This window comes from Heptranchias perlo, unplaced genomic scaffold (genome assembly GCF_035084215.1).
Source record: "Heptranchias perlo isolate sHepPer1 unplaced genomic scaffold, sHepPer1.hap1 HAP1_SCAFFOLD_64, whole genome shotgun sequence".
Taxonomy (NCBI): Eukaryota; Metazoa; Chordata; class Chondrichthyes; order Hexanchiformes; family Hexanchidae; genus Heptranchias; species Heptranchias perlo.
Window position 1 is genome coordinate 515,614 of NW_027139666.1, and position 23,980 is coordinate 539,593.

At 42.8% G+C, this 23,980-nt stretch overlaps 1 protein-coding gene and 1 long non-coding RNA gene across 3 annotated transcripts; one reads left to right on the forward strand and one right to left on the reverse strand.

The window, feature by feature from the left end:
- Positions 1–3,661: 3,661 nt before the first annotated feature.
- LOC137317954 (histone H1-like) lies at positions 3,662–6,170 on the reverse strand. The gene is made up of 2 exons (XM_067980950.1): positions 6,059–6,170; positions 3,662–4,260 (listed from the first exon to the last, which is right to left on the reverse strand). The coding sequence occupies exons 1-2, from the start codon at positions 6,168–6,170 to the stop codon at positions 3,662–3,664; spliced, it is 711 nt and encodes a 236-aa protein (XP_067837051.1).
- A 353-nt stretch (positions 6,171–6,523) lies between these two features.
- Positions 6,524–22,390, forward strand: LOC137318033 (uncharacterized). Of its 2 annotated transcripts, XR_010961797.1 has the most exons (5): positions 6,524–7,043; positions 7,416–7,502; positions 12,058–12,143; positions 17,572–17,658; positions 21,697–22,390. It is a non-coding gene; the product is annotated as an uncharacterized lncRNA (long non-coding RNA). The 2 variants fall into 2 exon arrangements; XR_010961796.1 differs by lacking the exon at positions 21,697–22,390 and having other exon boundaries at positions 17,572–20,415.
- Positions 22,391–23,980: the final 1,590 nt, after the last annotated feature.

Sequence of the window (23,980 nt, forward strand, 5' to 3'; positions counted from 1 at the left end):
GCGAAAGGGGAACTACGCTGAACGTGTGGGTGCCGGAGCCCCGGTCTATCTGGCTGCTGTGCTCGAGTATCTGACGGCTGAAATCCTCGAGCTGGCCGGCAACGCGGCCCGCGACAATAAGAAGACCCGCATCATCCCCAGACACCTGCAGCTGGCCATCCGCAACGACGAGGAGCTCAACAAGCTGCTGGGACGGGTGACCATCGCTCAGGGCGGGGTGCTGCCTAATATCCAGGCCGTGCTGCTGCCGAAGAAAACCAGCAGTGTGAGCACCAAGAGCAAGTAAAGCGGTCAAGATTTAACCTGATAACCCAAAGGCTCTTTTCAGAGCCACCCACGGTATCTATGAAAGGGCTGGTCACTGTCTGTGGGCTCAGGAATTAACTTCAAAAGGACTTGATTCCGATTCGAGAAACTAACAATAACTTGTTATGCACAAATCATCCATATCGGTCTGTTGCAGTAATCGCTTCCGGACCGCAGATGTCGCCAACCTCCAATCGATTATAATTTGCAGTTTGTCTGGTAAATGAGACAAAATACCAGAACCGTTAGAATTGCCAACTGGGCGGGTGGGATACAGAAATACCAGGGACGCTTAATATTATTTACCGTCCCATCCTCGGACAACACTGGCTCAGTCTGTGTTATTTTACCCAGATTTGTACAACGGATGCTGACTGATGTGCTGTTATTGTATCAGCGATTACTGAATTAAGAATTGTAATCAATTTTACAACACCAAGTTATAGTCCAGCAATTTTATTTTAAATTCACAAGCTTTACCTGACGAAGGAGGAAGCCTCCGAAAGCTTGTGAATTTAAAATAAAATTGCTGGACTATAACTTGGTGTTGTAAAATTGTTTACAATTGTCAACCCCAGTCCATCACCGGCATCTCCACATCATGAATTAAGAATGTGAGTGAAATTTGCGTTTGGATGTGAGTGAGGTATTTATTCTGTCCCTGTCCGTCTGATATCTGCTCCCTCCCCTTTATACGTTTCCCATTTAAGCAAATTTCTCACGACCCTGCCATTTCAACCCAGTAGATCACAGCTCTTTCCATCGCCGATTTGGTGGCTCTGAAAAGAGCCTTTGTTGCACTTGGTGCTGAAGTCGGGTCGGGTTTAGGCGCGCTCCCCGCGGATGCGGCGGGCCAGCTGGATGTCTTTGGGCATGATGGTGACTCGCTTGGCGTGGATGGCGCACAGGTTGGTGTCCTCAAACAGCCCGACCAGGTAAGCCTCGCTGGCCTCCTGCAGGGCCATGACGGCCGAGCTCTGGAAGCGCAGGTCTGTCTTGAAATCCTGAGCGATCTCTCGCACCAGGCGCTGGAAGGGCAGTTTGCGGATCAGCAGCTCGGTGGATTTCTGGTAGCGGCGGATCTCCCTCAGAGCCACAGTGCCGGGTCTGTAGCGATGAGGCTTCTTAACTCCGCCCGTGGCTGGAGCGCTCTTCCTGGCCGCTTTGGTCGCCAACTGTTTGCGAGGAGCTTTCCCGCCGGTCGATTTGCGCGCTGTCTGCTTGGTCCTGGCCATTTTCTGAACAGATCTCAACACAACCTGAGAGACAGAGACTGTGAATACGGAGTGTGCTCTGGGGCCGCCTTTTAAAGCGTCTAAGGGTATCCGCCCCTGGCCTGTGATTGGCTGAGGTTTCACCCCCAGACAAGGAGGGACTGCCCCGGGACTGTGATTGGCAGGTTTGATCCGAGATCTGTCAGTCAGACCAAAACGGCGGGAGGTATTGGGTCCCAATTGGCTGAGCTGAAATTAATTTTCAATTTCAAAAAGCCCGCCAATTTCAGAGCATCAAATAACAGTTTCAAGAAAATTTCATTTCCCTCCAGCAATTTAAGAATCTCTCTCTTTATAATCTCCGTTATTTCCTTCTCCTCAGCTCAAATCTCAGGCTGTTTCACATTCCGGTTCATTCTCTGATCTGTCTGTGAACGGGCGGGAATAAATCCCCGGTCATTGCTTTCCGTAACGGGAATTGCTTTCCAGCTTCAATTTCAAAAATCCCGCCAGTTCCGGCCCGGTGAACCGCTCCTCAAACAGAAACTTCACATCGAACTGATAATTGAATGAGGGCAGGAAATAAACACAAAGCAGAGAGGACACAGCGGGAGAGGGAGTGAGGAGGGATTTAACTCTGAGCGGAGAAGGTAATGTCTGGGGAAAGACTCTGTATCACCGCCTGTTCATTTATACGGTGAAACCGGGAATTCCGCTCCTTCTCTCGGGATGGCCGAGAACCCCGGCCGTTGTTTCTGATCTCCCTCTACCGAGTGTTGGGGAATCTCCCCATACTAATTAAATATCGGAAACTGATTCCCCATCCCGATATCTTTCCTCTCCCCGTTCCCAGGTCAGTGCTCTCTCTGTGAGGCGGTGGGTGGCTCTTAGAAGAGCCTTTGTTTTGTGTCCGGTTAGAAAGGGTCGAGTTGTTCAGCCGCCGAATCCATAGAGAGTGCGGCCCTGCCGTTTCAGAGCGTACACCACATCCATGGCAGTGACCGTCTTGCGCTTGGCGTGTTCAGTGTAGGTGACCGCGTCCCTGATCACATTCTCCAGGAAAACCTTCAGCACCCCGCGGGTTTCCTCGTAGATCAGACCCGAGATCCGCTTGACACCGCCACGGCGAGCCAGGCGGCGGATGGCTGGTTTGGTGATCCCCTGGATGTTATCCCGAAGCACTTTCCGGTGCCGCTTGGCTCCGCCTTTCCCCAGTCCTTTGCCTCCTTTACCTCTGCCAGACATGATTATTCTTCACTCAAATCGCTGCTGAATGAACAGCAAACTGATGTTGGTTCCGTTTTTATGCAGCCTGCCCTGACCTGACTGAAACAGACACAGGGTGAGAGAGGGAGGGGAGGAGACAAATATAAATATTAAACAGGGAGGGGAGGAGACAGAGTGTGATATTAAACAGGGAGGGGAGGAGACAATCAGAGTGACGGACAGAGCGGAGAGCGGCCTCTGATCTTCCAGCTCCACCTCCAGCTTTCTCCACCCGCCAATTTCAAACCGTTTATCTATAATAGAACCGAAACACAGCGCTCCGCACAAACCCTTACAGACTCGGGCTTCATAGAATCCCGGAGCTTTTCAATAAGCCCCGTTACAATCAATAGTCAGTAATATTCCTGCCTAAATACAGTCCCTTCGATAACAAGTCAACCCGCCTCCTTCCATTTCAGTCCCAGACCCGATTCTATCTCCCCGCACATTCCCTCCCAGACGGGTTCAGCAGTTTATAAACACTTTATTCCAGCTGATTTGAAGAATCTCATGTGTTGGGGTTTGAATTGTGATAGCTGCCGATCTCCGCCAGTTTTACCCTGTTACGGACTCTCGCCCTGAATCTGTGAGAAAAAATGAACTGGGACTGGAGCCGAACACACGCCAGTTCCAGTGAGGCCCGGCCCGGACATCCCATTCTCTATATTTTATTCGACATTGGGGGTCGGGCGGGGATAGCGAATGTCAGCGAGTCACCAGGACCCTGGGTTTATTTGAAATGATTTCTATCTGAAATCTGAGCCCGGCCCCGGGACAGGAATCATCTGATTCCGGGATCAGCTCTTTTCTGAGAGACGTGGGTGGCTCTGAGAAGAGCCGTTGGGTTCAGATGGTCACAAGTTGCACTTGATTTTTTATTTCTTTTTGCCCGCTGCTTTCTTAGGCTTTGCTGACTTCGGCTTGGGCTTGGCCCTCGGTTTTTCCACCTTCTTCGCCTTCGCCTTCACTGGCTTGGGGGTCTTGGGCTTCTTAGCCGCCGCTTTCTTCTTAATTGGTGATTTGGCCGCCTTTTTCGTGGTCGATTTCTTGACCGCTGGTTTCTTGGCCGTTAATTTCTTGACGGCTGTTTTTTTGGTCGCTGGTTTCTTTCCGGGAGATTTCTTGGTCACTTGTTTCTTCACCTTCTTTCCCACTTTTGCCTGAGTTTCCTTCTTAGCGACTCTGAAGGAGCCCGAGGCGCCCGTGCCCTTGATCTGCACCAGGGAGCCTTTTTCCACATTTCTCTTGATACTTAATTTAATCTGGGACCGGTGCTTCTCCACATCCAGGCCTTTGGCAGCCAGAACCTTCTTTATCGCGGCCAGAGATATCCCCTTGCGATCCTTGCAATCCGCCACAATCTTGAGGATCTGTTCGCCCAACGGGGGACCGGTGGTCTTGGGTCCGGGAACCGCCTTCTTCTTCTTCGGAGCCTTGGGTGGAGCGGCGGCGGCAGGAGGAGCCGTTTCGGCGGCTGCAGTGTCTGTCATGTCCGGGAATCTGTCGAAAATCTCTCTGACAGTCAGAGCTGGGTCAGAAATGAAACGAGAGGCGGCGGCACAGAGCAACTTAAAGGCACAGAGCGGACGGGGCGGAGACATCCTGCTGTCAGCTCCCGGCCCCTCCAGCCTCTCTGTGTTTCTCTCTCCTCTTAAACTCGCCGGTTACAATTAAAAGCGGGCACTCCAGAGTCCCAGACTAGCCCCTTCCTGTATCTCACACCGGTATGTTTGCTGTCGAAAAACTTTCACCGGAATTAAAAGCACCAGTTTCGATTTAAACCCGTTTCATTGCTGCACTGATCGCGCTCTCTCACCCGATCGCTGACATGATCTCCGTTTTTCACCTGAAATCTTGAATTGATCTGAAACTTTACCTTAAATTTCCACTTCGGAGCTCGGCAGGGGAGGAGGGCGATCCTTTGACAGGGATTTTTTAAAATTTTACTCAAAAGGGACTCGGAAATCTGGCGATGAGTCCGGCCACACAAGCACAGTGACATTAATCTAACCCATCCGCCCCTTTAACACACTCTCTCTGACACAATGTTCACATCTTCACATTCACAGAACAAACTGTTCGCCAGATTGACAATTCCCGTGACAGGCTTTCCTCACCGCTCGGCCTGTGCTGCAGATTCTCGGAGGTGAGTTGTCGTTTCCCAGCTCAGTAACTGTTAAACACTCCGAGCCCGGCGCTCCTCACAGTGTCTGGTCCCCAGATTCAGGGGCAGCAGCCAATCACAGCTGTGGATGTGATTATCCATATCTGGTTTTACATGATTATATTATTCACACTCAGCAATATGTTTGGTTGAGACGATAATACAAATTCTCCTCTCTGGGCTCCTCCAGTCTCTCTGTCTTTCTCTCCCTCCTCCTAAACTGACTGACAGACAACAGTAACTGGTGTTCTATCCGTCCCATTCTCAACACCCAGAGACGGCCAGTTGCTGAATAAATTCAACATTCATAGGCAGTCCAGTGTCAGGCCGTTACAGGCTGTTTCTCCCCACCTTTCCTTATTGGACTGGAGACTGATAAATGCACCGTCAGACCGGCTCATACATAATAGAAGGGACAGTGACCGTCTCACCAACAGCACCGGAGGTCTGTTCACAGACACAGAATTAGTCTTTACCTTCCAACAGGGTGTTCATATTACGCTCAATAACACTATCCCGCTTTCATGTACAGCGCTGGAGGGAGAGAAATACAGACGGACAGATGAAGAGACAGACAGAGACAGGCACACAGACAAAGTATCATTCTCACACTTCCTCTCAGTGTGTCCGTTTCACACTCAGCAAACAGTATCCCACCTTCGTGTACAGCGCTAGAGAGATACAGACAGGCAGAGTATCAGCCATACGCTTCCCATCAGTCTCTCGGTATCACGCTCAGCAGCAGTATTCCACCTTCATATGTTGTACATAAGAGAGAGAGAAACTGACCTGCAATGTCCCGTTTTCACCCAGTAACAAATTGGAAAATTCTCCATTCCAATTGCCATTCCAAGCTGGAGTGACGGAAGATGCAGTCTCATCTCTCACTGATATTATTTCAGAGACAGACACATTATTAATCCCACTCTCAGGGACAGGGTCACGCATTTAACCCTCTCTTGCATGTTGTACCCTCTGCAATTTTGCAGCTCAGGGCCCTTCTGTATTTCTCTCAGTGACCGAGAGTTTCACTCCGATTGAAATAAACTGGGACTGTACCCGTCAAATATTAATCCTACACGATCCCAGCAAATACACCGACTCCCACTTTCCTCCCATGTTTCTCCAGGATTGGTTCGAGGAATCCGGACTCCAGATACGGAGTCACAAGTTTCTTTGTCAGTAAAGGGACCAAGAATGAACAGAACCAATTGGCTCATTTCACAGCCGCCCACTTTATCTCTGAAAGACTCTTTTCCATCAAAAGATACCGAGAGAAACAGCAGGGATGGAAACATCTAGTTTAATAGTGAGAGATTGTAAAGTCAGTCTGGATTCCAGCGTTAGGCAGTGGTGGAATCCCATTTGTTTTCCATTCTGGTGCCTGTTCCTGCACTGCCTGTGGACCCCATTCCCTCTGACCTTTCCCCCAGACCCACTTCCTTTGCTCAGACTCTGAAAAATTCCAATTGGGGAAAGTTTCCATCGATTTTTGTATTGAGAATTAAACCAGATATCTGCGCATGCGCGACTCAGCCCCGCCCCCAGCGCTGGTTGTTGGTGAGCAGAAGAGCGCATGCGCGCTCCCCTCCCCCAGCTCGGCCTGTGGGCGCCATTCCCTCAGTGAGCGGAAGAAGATGGTTCAAAACAGCCGGGAATGGAGAGATCACGGCCCCCGGGGGAAGGGAGCAAAGAGCAGCCTCGTTACAGCAGCTCATCGCTTCGGGACCGTGTCCGCAGATGGGCTCAGAGATCGGCATTGAGTCCGGGGGAAGGTCAGGGGGAGTCCGGGGGCTGTTTGTAAGAGGCGGAGTGGATCAGGAACTGGTCCCGGAACATGGAGTGAGCGGGGAAAGGGAGAGGTCATTCTCGGGCTGTGTGTGTACAGGGTGTGTCCAGGGTAAGGGAGAGAGAATGGGAAGAACCTGCTATTTAAAACCATTGCTGCTTTCTCTCCCCAAACCAGTAGTGAATGTTCCTGGTTTAGTTCCAGTCTCACCCTGTTTATTGTTATTGGACAGTGAAGAGTGGAAACAGAGCCGGACAGTAAGGATGTGGGGAGTGAGACAAAGAGCATCTATGGCAGGGATCAGGTGAGAAGTGTGAAGGGCACATTTTAAACAGCGGCTGTTTGATTTCGGTTGAACGGTTAGTCCCATGGGAGAGGGGATTAGAAACCTGACGTGTGCAAAGGTCCCCGCCCCATCGGGTCGTCCCATTCATGGATCAGTGCAGGGGTTGGGTTGTGTCTGGATGTCACTAAATCGTTGTAAAATTGCCCAACACACCTGGTGTGCAGAAGCTGAGTGCTGCAGTACTGCAGTGGAGTCAGACACTGACACTGTTTGTATCATTCTCATTTGTGGATATTCAAAAATATCATTGATATGGATATTAATTCGAACACTTTTGTATTTTCTCCCTCACTGGTTCTTGAGTTACAAGAGATAATTTTCTTCCTGCAGGCAAATCCTTGATGGACCCAGAATCAGTGTTATGTTTCCTCCACTCGAGGCACAAGGAACAGTGCAGCCAACTCCTTCTCCCATACAGTAAGTACATTATCACACACAGCGCACAGAGACACGGAGAGGTCATCAGTTCCACAGTCTCAGACAGTAGAAGTCGTCATTCCCACACTGATCCCAAGTTCCAGAGACACATTTTCAATCCAACAGTCAAACAGAGCAGGTGAGGCAGACACTGTTCCATTTCCCCCGAGCTGAGTCCCGCTGACAGGTAGATACAAAAATCCCAGTCCAAGATCACACTATCAGATGGAAAGGCACTGTATCAATCTCACAACAGGGCAACATTAGCTACGAATTAAATACCAGATCGAAATCACACATGGTACCCGATTTAAAGGTGCAGAATGAATCCCAATAATGTACCCTGAGATTCCAATTGATTACTCGCCCAGAACTCTCACACACATGTGAGTTGATACACTATGCGAATGGATATTGCATGTATCATGTGATACAAATTGCATACGAGTCCAAAACTCATGTACAGTATCAGATTAAAAATGCTGTGAGAGTGTAATCTGAGAAACAAATTAGATATCAGTTTATAATGGACTCATATTGTGAGATGTAAAGATACAGTATCAATTCTATTAGTACAGACTGAGCTATACATTATACGCCATTTGAAAAGTGTCACCATATCAATTTGAAAGATACATTATCTTTCACAATAGTACTCACAGAGATACAGATTTAATAGTAGTTCAAAAAGCACACAAATTATCTGATTAAAACCTACAGTGTCAAATCCTAAAGTGTATCCACATTTACCAATTAAATAATGAGAAATATGATCGAAACATGAAGATATTAAAGCTAACATTTTTTATGCCATAATGCAATCTGAGAGAATAATTACATACAGATACAGAATGAATCTCACACTCAGATATAGTACCAGAGACTGACAGATGCAGAAGGAATCCCAAACTCACATACAATAATAGAGACTGACAGACACAGAGCAAATCCTACACTCACATATGGTACCAGAGATGACAGATATCGAATGAATCCCACACTGGCATACAGTACCAAGGGCTGATAGATATCTAGTTAATTACTCACTCTCATAAAGTACTAGAGACTGACAGAAAGATAATGACTCCCACATTCACACAGTACCAGAGCCTGAGAGATACAGAATGAATCACATACTCACACACAGTACCAGAGACTGACAGATAGAGAATGCATCCCACACCAACATGCAGTCTGAGAGGCTGCATATACAGAAAGAATTCAACACCCACATACAAGACTGGAGACTGAAAGACACAGAATAAATCCCACACTCACAGTATCAGAGACTGCATATATAGATTAAATCGCAAACTCACACACACTACTGACAAGATACAGAATGAATCCCACACTGACAAACTGTTCCAGATACTGAGAGATACAAAATGAATCACACATTAGTGCAGGCTGAGTAACATTATTTACCATTCCAAGAAGTATCAGATTGAAAGATACAGTATCAATTCCATTAGTGCAGACTGATCTACACATTATATACCACTACAAAAACTGATGCAGATTCAGACTGAAATATACAGTATTCCATTCATGCAGACTGAGCTACACATCATATACAAGTTCAAAAATGTCACCATATCAGTTTGGAAGATAAACTAATTCACAATTGTGTTCCCATCGATACAGATTTAATAGTAGTCCAAAAAGTGCCCACATTCTCTGACTATATTCTAAAGCATTTCATTATCAACCAATTAAACACTGGGAAAAATATGCATTCATTGAGGTATTAAAGATAAAGTTTTGAACACCATACTGTAAACGGAGATACAAATTACATACAGATAAGGAATGAATCTCACACTCAGATAGAGGGCCAGAGAGTGACACACAGAATGAAACCAGCACTCACACAATGTAACAGTGACTGACAGATACCGAATGAATCCGACACTCACACACAGTGCAAGGGACTGACAGATATAGAATGAATCACACACACCCACAGTACCAGAGCCTGACAGATACAGAATGAATCCCACACGCACAGACAGTACTAGGGACTGACAGATACAGAATGAATCCCACACTCACATACAGTACGAGGGACTGACAGATATAGAATGAATCCCACACTCACAGACAGTGCTAGGGACTGACAGATACAGAATGAATCTCACAGTCACACACATTAATGCAGTCTGAGTTACACATTACACATCAGTCCAAAAATCTCATAGTGTCAGATTGAAAGATACAGTATCAATTCCATTAGTGCAGACTGATCTACATATTATAAAGCACTACAAAAAACTGATAAAGATTCAGACTGAAATATACAGTATACCTTTCAAGCAGACTGAGCTACACATCATATACAAGTTCAAAAATGTCACCATATCATTTTGGAAGATAAACTAATTCACAATTTTTTTCCATTCGATACAGATTTAATAGAAGTCCAAAAAGTGCCCACATTCTCTGATTATAACCGAAAACATTATATTTTAAAATGTATCATTATCTACCAATTAAACACTGGGAAAAATTATTGATACATTGAGGTATTAATGAGAGAGTTTTGAACACCATACTGTAAACAGAGACACAAATTACATACAGATAAAGAATGAATCTCACACTCAGATAGAGGGCCAGAGACTGACATGCAAATTGAAAACAGCACTCAAACAATGTAACAGTGACTGACAGATACAGAATGAATCCTACACTCACACACATTACAAGGGACTGACAGATACAGAATGAATCCTGCACTCACACACATTACAAGGGACTGACAGATACAGAATGAATCCCACACTCACACACATTACAAGGGACTGACAGACTTAGAATGAATCACACACTCCCACGGTACCAGAGACTGACAGATACAGAATGAATCCTAAACTCACACACTGTAGCACAGACTGACAGAGACAAAATTTATATCACTCACAAACAGTACCAGAAATTGATAGATGCAGAATGAAAGTCTCCCTCACATATAGCACCTGACACTGACGAAAACAGAATGAAACGCACATTCACACAAAATACCAGGGACTAACAGATATTGAATGAATCCCATACTCACACACAGTACCAGATACTGACAGATACAGAGTTAATTCCACACTTATACACAGTACCTGAGACTGGCAGATACAGAATTAATCCCACTCTCATATACAGTCCCACAGACTTGCAGATACAGAATGATCCCAAACTCATATGTAGTGCCCGAGACTGAGAGATACAGAATTAACACCATGCTCACACTCAGTACCAGATACTGGCAGATACAGAATGAATCCCACACTCACACAGTATCAGATATTGACAGATGCAGAGTAAACCCCGCTCTCACACACAGTACTGGAGACTGACTTCTGCTGGACGTAAGCGAGAACTGTAAAAGAACGGAACAAATTCACATTTTATGTCGTGGTTGCAGAAATCGGACAATGTGCAACGTGAGGAAAGGTTCTGTCTGTAACTTCTACTCCCGTATTTTTGCTCGTTTTGTTATTGAAAAATGATGACAATTGTTTTATAATAAAGTTTTTGTTTTACTCATTCGATAGTTGTGAATTTGCCCCATTATATTTCACTGTACATTGCACAGTATTTCTCTCTGATTTCTCAGGACACGATTTGCATTGCTCCTTTACCCCATTTAGACACTTATTTTCCAAGCAGTATGTGGCCTCCTTATTTCTCCTGGCAAAATGCACCAGCTCACACCTTTCCATATTGAAATTCAATGGCCATTTACACGGCCGTTCTGCAAGCTTATTTTGTCGTAGTCTTCCTCAGTATTGACTACACCCCCTAAATTAATTACAATCATTTAATACAGCATTACAACCAATGTTTTATCGAAAAAATGTTCTCCATTCCCAGTTTTTCTAAATCCCACCCGTGCAATATAATGTGAAGAATGAGTTTATCTTCTGTCCCTCTCTCATCTGTAAACTTCAATGACCCGGGGTTTGGGGACATCTACTGGCCGGAAGCAGAACTGCAACAGTTCAGAACAAATTGCTGAAACCGGACAATGTGCAGTGTGGGCGTGTTTGTGATTGGTGGCAGGTATTAAATCTGATTTTTTAAAACCTGACCATTAACCTTTAGTGTTTGTTATTGAAGAGTAAACAGAGCCGGACAGTAAGGATGTGGGGAGTTATACAAAGAGTATCTATTGCAGGCATCAGGTGAGAAGTTTGAAGGACACATTTTAAACAGTGGCTGTTTTGTTTCCGTTGAACGGTTAGTCCCATGGAAGAGGGAATTAGAAATCTGATATGTGCAAAGCTCCCCGCTCCATCGGGTAGTCCCATTCATGGATCAGTCCAGGGTTTGGGTTTTGTCTGAATGCCACTAAACTGTTGTAAAACAGCCCAACACACCTGGTATGCAGAAGCTGAGTGCTGCAGTACTGCAGTGGAGTCAGACACTGACACTGTTTGTATCGCTGATTTTCATTTGTGGATATTCAATATTATTATTAACAGATATTAATCTGATCACTTCTGCATTTTCTACCTCACCTGTTCTTGATTTACAAGAGATACGTTTCTTTCTACAGGCAAATACTTGAAGGAGCCAGAATGACTGTGAAATTTCCTCCACCCGAGGCAAAGGAACAGTGCAGCCAGCTCCTTCTCACACACAGTAGGTATATTCTCACTCTCAGAGCACAGAGACACAGACAGGTCATCAGTTCCACAGTCCCACACAGCAGAAGTAGTCAGTCCCACACTGATCCCAAGTTCCAGAGTCACATTTTCAATCCAACAGTCAAACAGAGGAGGTGAGGCAGACACTGTTCCATTTCTCCCGAACTCAGTCCCGCTGACAGGTGGATTCAAAAATCCCAGCCCAAAATCACACTATCAGATTGTCAATTTCACAAAAGGGCAAAATTAGCCATGAATTAAATACCAGATATCCCGAGATTCAAATTGAATACTAGCCCAGAACTCTCTAACACACGTGAGTTTAATACATGCAGTATCCATTCGAATAGTGTATCATTCAAATACAAAATGAAGGCCGAAACTCATGTACAATATCAGATTGAGAATTGCTGTGACAGTGTAACCTGAGAAACAAATTAGATACCAGTTTATAATACACTCATAGTATGAGATTTAAAGATACAGTATCAATTCTATTAGCACAGACTGAGATACACATTATTTACCAATTCAGAAATGTCACCATATCAATTTGAAAGATAAATTATCAATCACAATATTACTCACAGATTTACAGATTTAATAGTAGTCCAAAAAGCACACAAATTATCTGATTAAAGCCTCCAGCTTCAAATACGAAAGTGTATCCATATTTACCAATTAAATAATGATAAAAGCTATTCAAACATTAACATATTAAAGCTACAGTATTGAACATCATAATGTAATCTGAGAGAATAATTATGGACAGAAACAGAATGAATCTCACACTCCGATACAGTACAGAGACAGACATGCAGAAGGAATCCCAAACTCGCATACAGTACTAGAGGTTGCCAGACACAGAGTGAATCCCATACTCAAGTATGGTACCAGAGATGACAGAAACAGAATGAATCCCACTCAGGCATACAGTACCAAGGACAGACAGATACCGAGTTCATCCCAAATTCTAATAAAGCACTAGAGACTGAGAGGTAAAGTATGAATCGCAAACTCACACACAGCAGCAGAGACTGACAGACACAGAATGAATCCCACACTCACACACAGTACCAGAGAATGACAGATACAGAATGAATCCCACACTCACTCACAGCACCTGAGACTGACAGATACAGAATGAATCCCACACTCACTCATAGCACCCGAGACTGTGAGATACAAGGTGAATCTCACAGTCACCTACATTAGTGCAGGCTGAGTTATAAATTACGTTCCAGTCCAAAAATCTCAGTGTCAGATTGAAAGATACAGTATCAATTCCATTAGTGCAGACTGAGCTGCACATTAGAAACCACGACAACAAAACTGATACAGATTCAGACTGAAATATACAGCATTCCATTCATGCAGACTGAGCTACACATTATATACAAGTTCAAAAATGTCACCATATCAATTGGAAGATGCAAAAATTCACAATTGTGTTCCCAATGTAGATTTAATAGAAGTCCAAAAATAGATGCCCACATTATCTTATTACATTTTTAAAAATGTCATTATCTACCAATTAAAACTGGGAAAAATTGTTCATACATTTAAGTATTAAAGATACAGATGTGAACGCCATCCTGTAAATGAAGATATAAATTAGATACAGATAAAGAATGAATCTCTCACTCCGATAGAGTGCCAGAGACTGATATGTAGAATGAATCCCAAACTCATACAATGTACCAGCGACTGACAGATTCAAAATGAATCCCACACTCACACACTGTAGCACAGACTGACAGATACAGAATTTATATCACTCACATACAGTTCAGAAATTGATAGATACAGAATGAATGTCTCACTCACATACAGCACCAGAGACTGACAGGAAAAGAACGAATCGCTCACACATACAAAATCAGAGACAGAGAGATATGGAATGAATCCCAAACTCACACACAGTACCAGAGACTGATAGATCCAGAATGAATACCACATTCACATAGAGTATCAGGAACTGACAATCACAGAATGAATCTCACAGTCACACTACTGCAGATTGAATTACATTTTACATACCAGTTCAAAGATATCATGGTGTCAGATTGAAAGCGACGGTATGAATTCCATTAGTGCAGACTGAGCTACATAGTAGAAATATTAGTAAATACTCATAGAGTATTATACTGAAATAAACAGTATCAATACCATTGGTTCAGACTGAGCTACACATTATATACCAGTCCAAAAACCTCATAAATGATCAGACTGGAAGATACAGTATCAATTCTATTAGCACTGCCTGACCTGTACATTACATACCAGACTGAAAATCCCATAAAATCTTCGACTGAAATAAACAGTATCAATTCCATGAGTGCAGACTGAGCCACACATTATATAGCAGTCCAAGAATCTCATACGCTATCAGACTCAAAGATACAATAACAATTCCATTAGCACAGATGACGAGTCCAAAAATCTCATAGAATATCAGATTGAAAGATTCAGTATCACTTCCATTTGTGCAGAATGAGCTACACATCACATTCCAGTCCAAAAATCTCATACAGTATCAGACTGATAGATACAGTATCAATTCCTTTAGTGCAGGCTGAGCTACATATTACATACCAGTCCAAAAATCTCATACAATATTAGATTGAGATGCAGAATTAATCCCATTATTGCTGACTGAGCTATACATTACATACCAATCCAATGATTTCACCACGAACAGATTGAAAGGTACATTATCATTCACAATAGAGTTCAGAGATTAAGATGTAATCACACTCCAAAGCTCACACACGTTGTTTGATTAAAGAAAATTGAAAAGTGTATCCATATTTACAAATTAAACACTGGCCGAAGAACTGTATATAATTTAAAGTATTAAAGATACAGTTTCAAATACGATACTGTAAACTGAAATAAGAATACAGAATGAATCCAGACTTGCACATTGAGATAATGTAGCAGAGAATGACAGATACAGAATAAATCCCACACTCACACACAGCACCAGAGACTGACAGATACAGAATTATTCCCACACTCACACACAGTACCAGAGACCGACAGATACAGAATGAATCTCCACACTCACAGACTGTACTGGAGACGACAGATATAGAATGAATGTCACAGTCACATTACTGCAGACTGATTTACACTTTACAGACCAGTCCAAAGATCTCATAGTGGCAGATTGAAAGATACAGTCTAAATTCTATTGGTGCAGACTGAGCTACATATTGGATATAGTGGTAAATACTCGTGTTTGCTGAAATAAACATTATCAATGCCATTGGTACAGACTGAGCTACACATTACGTACTAGTCCAAAAATCACAAATGATCAGATTGGAAGATACAATTTAAATTCTATTCGCACTGCCTGAGCTGAACATTATATATCAGTCCAACAATCTCATACAATATTAGACTGAAAGATACAGAATCGATTCAATTAGTGAAAACTGAGCCACACATTATATAGCAATCCAAGAATCTCATACCGTATCAGACTCAAAGATACAATATCAATTCCATTAGCACAGACTGAGCTACACGTTACTCACCAGTCCAAAAATCTCATACTGAATCTTTCAATGTGACACTGTATCAATTTCATTCGTGCAGCCTGAGCTATACATTGCATTCCAGTCCAAAAATTTCATACAGTATAAGAATGATCGATACAGTATCAATTCCTTTAGTGCGGGATGAGCTACATATTACATACCAGTCCAAAAATCACATAAAGTGTTAGACTCAGATGCAGAATTAATCCCATTATTGCAGACTGAACTACACATTGCACACCAGTCCAGTAATTTCAACGTGAACAGATTGAAAGGTATATTATCATTCACAATAGAGTTCAGAGATTAAGATGTAACACGACTCCAAAACTCTCACACGTTGTTTGATTAAAGAAAATCAAAAAGTGTATCTGTGTAAACAAATTAAATGCTCGATGAAGACATGTATATACTTTAAAGTTTCAATACAATAGTGGAAACTGAAATAAGAGTATAGAATGCACATTGTCACAGAGATTGAATTGCAGAATGAATCCCACACTGAGATAAAGTAGCAGAGAATGGCAGATACAGAATGTATCCCACACAAAGACAGTACCAGCGACTGATGGATGCAGAATATACCCCATGCTCACACTCAGTTACAGAGACTGACAGATACAGAATAAACCCCAGTCTCATATCCAGTACCAGAGACTGACCTCGACTGACGGGAAGCGACAACTATAATAAGGCAACAAATTCACATTCTCTGTCGTGGTTCCAGAAACAGGACAATGTGCACTGTGAGGGATGTTTCTGTCTGTAACTTTTACTGTCGTATTTTTGCACTTTTTGACGGTGAAAAATGAAGACAATTGATTCATAATAAAGTTTTTGTTTCACTCGTTCCATAGTTGTGAATTTGCCCCATTATATATCACTGTACATTGCACAGTATTTCTCTCTGATTTCTCAGGACACGATTTACATTGCTCCCCTACCCCATTTAGACTCTTATTTTCCATGCAGTATGTGGCCTCCTTATTCCCCCAGCGAAATGCACCACCTCACACCTTTCTATATTGAAATTCAATGGCCATTTACAAGGCCGTTCTGCATGTTTATTTTGTCCCAGTCTTGATCTGTATTGACTATATCTCCGAAACAAATTACAAGAATTTAACGCAGTATCACAACTAGTGTTTGCTCTAACAAAATGTACTTGCAGCTCGTCTCCATCCCCAGTTTTTCTAAATGTCACTCGTGCAATATAATGTGAAGAATGAGTTCATCTTCTGTCCCTCTGTCATCTGCAAACTTCAATGACCCGGGGTTTGGGGACATCTACTGGCCGGAAGCAGAACTGCAACAGTTCAGAAGAAATTGCTGAAACCGGACAATGTGCAGTGTGAGCGTGTTTGTGATTGGTGGCAGGTATTAAATCTGATTTTTTAAAACCTGCCCATTAACCTTTAGTGTTTGTTATAGAACAGTAAACAGAGCCGGACAGTAAGGATATGGGGAGTTATACAAAAAGCATCTATTGCAGGCATCAGGTGAGAAGTTTGAAGGACACATTTTAAACAGCGGCTGTTTAGTTTTGGTTGAACGGTTAGTCCCATGGGAGAGGGGATTAGAAATCTGATATGTGCAAAGGTCTCCGCCCCATCGGGTAGTCCCATTCATGGAACAGTGCAGGGGTTGGGCTGTGTCTGGATGTCACTAAATTGTTGTAAAACAGCCCAACTTACCTGGTGTGCAGAAGCTGAGTGCTGCAGTACTGCAGTGGAGTCAGACACTGACACTGTTTGTATCGCTGGTTTTCATTTGTGGATATTACAATGATTATTAACAGAGAGATTCAATTGATCACTTTTGTATTTTCTACCTCAACTGTTCTTGACTTACAAGAGATAATTTTTCTTCCTACAGGCAAATCCTTGAAGGGCCCAGAATTAGTGTGATATTTCCTCCACCCGGGGCACAAGGAACAGTGCAGCCAGCTCCTTCTCACACACAGTATGTATCGAGTCATAGAGTCATAGAGTTATACAGCATGGATAGAGGCCCTTCGGCCCATCGTGTCCGCGCCGGCCATCAGCCCTGTCTACTCTAATCCCATATTCCAGCATTTGGTCCGTAGCCTTGTATGCTATGGCATTTCAAGTGCTCATCCAAATGCTTCTTGAATGTTGTGAGGGTTCCTGCCTCCACAACCCTTTCAGACAGTGAGTTCCAGACTCCAACCACCCTCTGGGTGAAAAAGTTCTTTCTCAATTCCCCTCTAAACCGCCCGCCTTTTACCTTGAATCTATGTCCACTTGTTATTGAACCCTCAACGAAGGGAAAAAGCTCCTTAGTATCCATCCTATCTGTGCCCCTCATAATTTTGTACACCTCAATCATGTCCCCCCTCAGCCTCCTCTGCTCCAAGGAAAACAAACCCAATCTTCCCAGTCTCTCTTCATAGCTGAAGCGCTCCAGCCCTGGTAACATCCTGGTGAATCTCCTCTGCACCCTCTCCAAAGCGATCACATCCTTCCTGTAGTGTGGCGACCAGAACTGCACACAGTACTCCAGCTGTGGCCTAACCAGTGTTTTATACAGCTCCATCATAACCTCCTTGCTCTTATATTCTATGCCTCGGCTGATAAAGGCAAGTCTCCCATATGCCTTCTTTACCACCTTATCTACCTGTTCCGCCGCCTTCAGGGATCTGTGAACTTGCACACCAAGATCCCTCTGACCCTCTGTCTTGCCTAGGGTCCTCCCATTCATTGTGTATTCCCTTGACTTGTTAGTCCCTCCAAAGTGCATCACCTCGCACTTTTCCGGGTTAAATTCCATTTGCCACTGTTCCGCCCATCTGACCAACCCATCTATATAGTCCTGCAGACTGAGGCTATCCTCCTCGCTATTTACCACCCTACCAATCTTTCTTAATATACTCTGTGAGTATATTATCACTCACAGAGCACAGAGACACAGACAGGTCATCAATCCCACAGTCTCACACAGCAGAAATAGTCAATGCCAAACTGATCCCAATCCAACAGTCAAACAGAGCAGGAGAGACTGACGGAATTTCTATTTCACAATGACTCAATACCGCTGACTGGCAGATAAATAATTCCCAGTCCAAAATCACACCCAGTATCAGATTGAAAGGCACTGTGTTAATCTCACATAAGATCAGAATTAGCTACAAATTAAATACCAGATAGAACTGACACATGGTACTGATTGATAGGTACAGAATGAATCACAATAGTGTACCCCGAGATTCAAATTAAATACCAGCCCACAACTCACACCACATTATGAGTTTAAAGATGCAGTATTCATGCCAATATTATACACTGAGATACAAATTAGATACCAGTTCAGATGTTACCCATATTTGACTCACATATATGTCCAAAAACCTCATAGTGTCAGAATGAAATGTACAGTTTCAATCCTATTGTTGCAGATTGAGCTACACATTATATACCAGTCCAAAATTTGCATAAAGTATCATACTGGAAGATACAGTATCAATCCCATTAGACTGAGGTACACATTAGTTACCTGTCCAAAAATCATATTTATCAAACTGAAAGGCAGAGTATCAATTCCCTTACTGCAGACGGAGGTTCACATTAGATACCTGTCCAGAAATCACGTACAGTACCATACTGAAAGAAATAGTATTGATTTAATTAGTACAGACTGACCTACACGTTACATACCAGTACAAAAATCTCACACAGTTTCAGACTGGAAGATACAGTATCAATCCCATTAGTGCAGACTGAGGTGTACATTAGATACCAGTCCAAAAGTCACATTCAGTGTCAAAATGAAAGATACAGTAACAATTCCTTTAGTGCAGACTGAACTACACCTTACAAACCTGTCTAAATATATTACACAGTATCAGACTGAAAGGTACAGTATGAATTCCATTAGTACAGACTGAACCACACATTACATACCAGTCCAAAAATCTCATACAGTGTCAGACTGAAAGATACAATAATTATTCTATTAGCCCAGACTGAGCTACAAAATAAATACCAGTACAATAATTTCACAGTAAAAGATTGAAATACACATTATCTTCACGGAGATTAAGATGTAATCATTCAACAAAACTCGCACACATTGTTTGATTAAAACAAAATCCAAAAGTGTATCAATATTTACAAATTAATGCAGCACGAAAGATTTGCATACATTAATGAATTAAACATGCAGTTTCAAGTACCATACTCTAACCTGAAATAAGAATACAGAACGAATCCAGACTTGCACTTTGCCCAGAGACTGAGTTACAGAATGAATTCCACACTGAAATAGAATACCAGAGACTGACAGTCACAGAATGAATCCCACACTCACAGATAGCACCAGAGATTGAGAGATACAAAACGAATCACACACTCACACACAGTACCAGAGACTGACAGATACAGAATGAATCCCACACTCACAGACTGTATTGGAGACTGACGGATACAGAATGAATATCACACTCACATACAGTACCAGAGAATGACAGACATAGAATTAATGCCACACTCACATACAGTCTGACATCTACTGGCCATAAGTGAGAACTGTAACTGAGTGGAACAAATTCACATTCTCTGTCGTTGTTCCAGATTCAGGACAATGTGCAATGTGAGGAAATAGTTTCTCTCTGTAACTTCTACTCCCGTACTTTTTCTAATTTTGTCAGTTAAAAATTAGACAATTGATTTCGAATAAAGTTTTTGTTTTCCTCATTCGAAAGTTGCCCCATTATATTTCACTCTACATTGCGCAATATTTCTGTCTGAATTCTCAGGAGACGATTTATATTAATTCAAATAAACCGAACTGAAACACAAATAAAAACTGAGTGCAAATCTGCAAGTTTCAACGGCGACCGTCAAAAGTGAAAGGGATAAAATATAGAAAAAAATCAAACCGAAAATGCTGGAAAGGCTCAGCAGGTCCGGCAGCATCTGTGGAGAAGGGAAGCTCGGGTTAACGTTTCAGGACTATGACCCTCCTATAGATCAGAAAGGTTAATCCGACATAATTTAAATAAGGAACGGGAATCAGCAGAGGGAAAAACTTCAGAAAATCAATTAATTTCACTGAATCCGAGCAATTGTGTCCCGTATCCACTGTACAGATCAGGGCAAATAATAATACAAAGGAACAGAGTTAAATTCAACGATATGGGGGAAATAATTGAATTTTAAAAATATTTTTAAATATAAATTAGACTCGTTTGTGTTTTGAAAACACTATCCCTCTGAAGATCATCAAATTCGGTTCCAGTCTTGGTGTTTCTGAATTCAGCGTGCTGGGATTCAAAACTGTTGGAATTAATTGTTTGGAAGGGAGCGATACTCACCATCATAGCACCTTCGTTCACTGGGAGGGAGAAATAGAGCGTTTCTGTGGAGTTTCGGACTGAATTGCTCCCTTTGGGTTACTGGCACTTTAATCAAAGACAATAAACAGTTCCCAAACATCAGCCCCTGAACAGACACAACAAGCTGGTCGAATTTCTCATTCATAGATATTAAATAAGAGGATGGCAAAAGCGAATAGGAAGAGGTTAGGAAGAAGTCACAAAATACAATTAGGGAAGCAAACAGGAATCACAAAATCAAATTATCAAGGAATATAAAAAGAAATCGTAAATTATTGTACAGAGCCAGAAATAACAGAAGGAAAATCAGAATATCTTGAGGGCCACTAAGGGATTCACAAGATAAACTCACAGGTAACGTCAGCGAAATGGCAGAAATATTGAATTATTACTTTCCCTCAGTATTTACCCGGGAGATTAACAGGGTGAATATGATATAGAGGAAGAGGTCAATAAAGATATCAAGGCATTTAAGTTAGAAAGGATGGTTAAACTCCTGATCCTGATGGATTGCATCTGCACTTATTAAATGAAGCAAAGGAAGAGATAGCAGAGGCATTGTTACATATATAGAAAAAATCATTACAGAAAGGAATAGTGCCAGAGGACTGGATGACAGTTGATATGATTCTTATATTTTGAAACAGGAAATAGAACAAGTCCAGGGAACTGTGGACCAGTTAACTAAAGGTCGGTGGTAGGAATGATCATGGAATCTTTTACTCAATGAAGCAACAGAAAAACATGCAGAAACCGAAAATATAATAAAGAATAGTCAGCACGGATTTCAGAAAGGGAAGATTTAATAGTTTGACAGAAGGTTTGACAGTTAAAATTACAGTTCAACATAACTTATCTGCTTTTCAAATATATTCCTCCAGAAATAAACCTCTGTGTTTGCATTTCATGGCCTTATCAACCTGTGTTGCTACTTTTAAAGATTTGTCAATCTGTACCCCTAAATCCCATTGCTCTTCTACCCCATTTAGACTCTTATTTTCAAAGCAGTGTTTGGCCTCCTTATTCCCCCGAGCAAAATGCACCACCTCACACCTTTCTATATGGAAATTCAATGGCCATTTACACCGACTTTCAGCAAGCTTATTAAAGTCTTCTTCTATTTTGTCGTAGTCTTCCTCAGTATAGGCTATACCCCCAACATTAATTACAAGCATTTAATACAGCATTACAACTCATGTTTTGTCGAACAAACTGTTTTCCATTCCCAGTTTTTCGAAATCCCACCCGTGCAATATAATGTGAAGAATGAGTTTATCTTCTGTCCCTCTCTCATCTGTAAACTTCAATGACCCGGGGTTTGGGGACATCTACTGGCCGGAAGCAGAACTGCAACAGTTCGGAACAAATTGATGAAACCGGACAACAAGCAGTGTGAGCGTGTTTGTGATTGGTGGCAGGTATTAAATCTGATTGGATATTTGAAGAAACCAATCAGAGAGTTACAGTTAATTATTGTGACCTCACTACGAATGACCCAATCACAATCATTGCCTTCCTCCATCCCTCATTACCATAGTAAACAATTTTACAACACCAAGTTATAGTCCAGCAATTTTATTTTAAATTCACAAGCTTTCGGAGGCTTCCTCCTTCGTCAGGTGAACGATGTAAAATTGTTTACAATTGTCAACCCCAGTCCATCACCGGCATCTCCACATTATCATTACCATAGGGCTGTGGGGCTGCCTATTTAATCCGAGCTCGGAGCGGATTTGGGTCATTTCTGAGTCTGAAATTGAGTTTGAAAATGCCTGAGGACAAGAAAGCAGCTTCCAAGAAGGGCGCCAAGAAAACCTTGAGTAAAGCACCAGCCAAGGGCGGCAAGAAGCGCATCGCGGGTGAGGCTTCCCGCCTGGCCCATTATAATAAACGGCGCACCATCAGCTCCCGGGAGATCCAGACCGCCGTGCGCCTGCCGCTGCCCGGGGAACTGGCCAAGCACGCCGTGTCGGAAGGGACAATGGCGGTGACCAAGTACACCAGCTCCAAGTAAAACTCCACAATGCACTGAAAAGAAAATAAACACAAAGGCTCTTTTCAGAGCCACCCACAGTCTCTCAAAAAACTGTACCAACACCTCTATGGAATCATTTTACTGTCGATAGTTTGATACTCACTGTCTCTCTAACTTGTGCTTTTGCAATTTCACTTGAAATCTGGTAGATTCTCATAATCACTGCCCGGTATAATCTCTGTCGTTGTTTTATTTACTTTCAATAACCAATAACGTGTCCCTGATCCTCTCGTTCCCGGTCATATTCCGCCCCTTCCCCCGCATCTGCCCCTTCAGAGCCGTTTTAAGGTCATTTCTTTCTCCTTTTCACGTTTTTTTGTTCATTATTCGGGAATATCACTTTCAGAACCGCAATCCTCTTTGAAGCAACAACCCTGAAAGGGACTTCACACCGACGACAGAATAGTCTAAAGGCTCTGTCACTGTTCGACTTCTTACACCAGGAGTCTCGGCTCCGGTTTCGATCGCGCTGCAGCTCCTGTGAACAGGGATCAATCCACAATCTGTGGTTTGTTACTTTTACAAAGATTGAGCTGGGATCTGTCCCGTTACAAAATGGGACTTTATTCCCGCCGGATTGAAAGCGAACGGTGAATGACGCCGGATTTTCACCGGATTGTAAAAGATTCTGGAAATTGTGACGGGAAATGTGGAATAACAGAGTAAAAGGAGAGAGATTTTTAAATCTCTGTCTTAAGGCGACATTATTTACTTAATCCGCTTCTTGTGTTACAAATATATTGGCGGGCTTTTCAAATTTCAATAAAACGGTTCAGTTCAGTATATTCCGCCTTTTTCTCATTGCCGGCTGTTGATTGGTGAATAAAACAGCTCTCTCTTTTGGCTGTTCGTTGAACCAATGAGATTGAGAACAGATGGACCAATCACAATTGCCC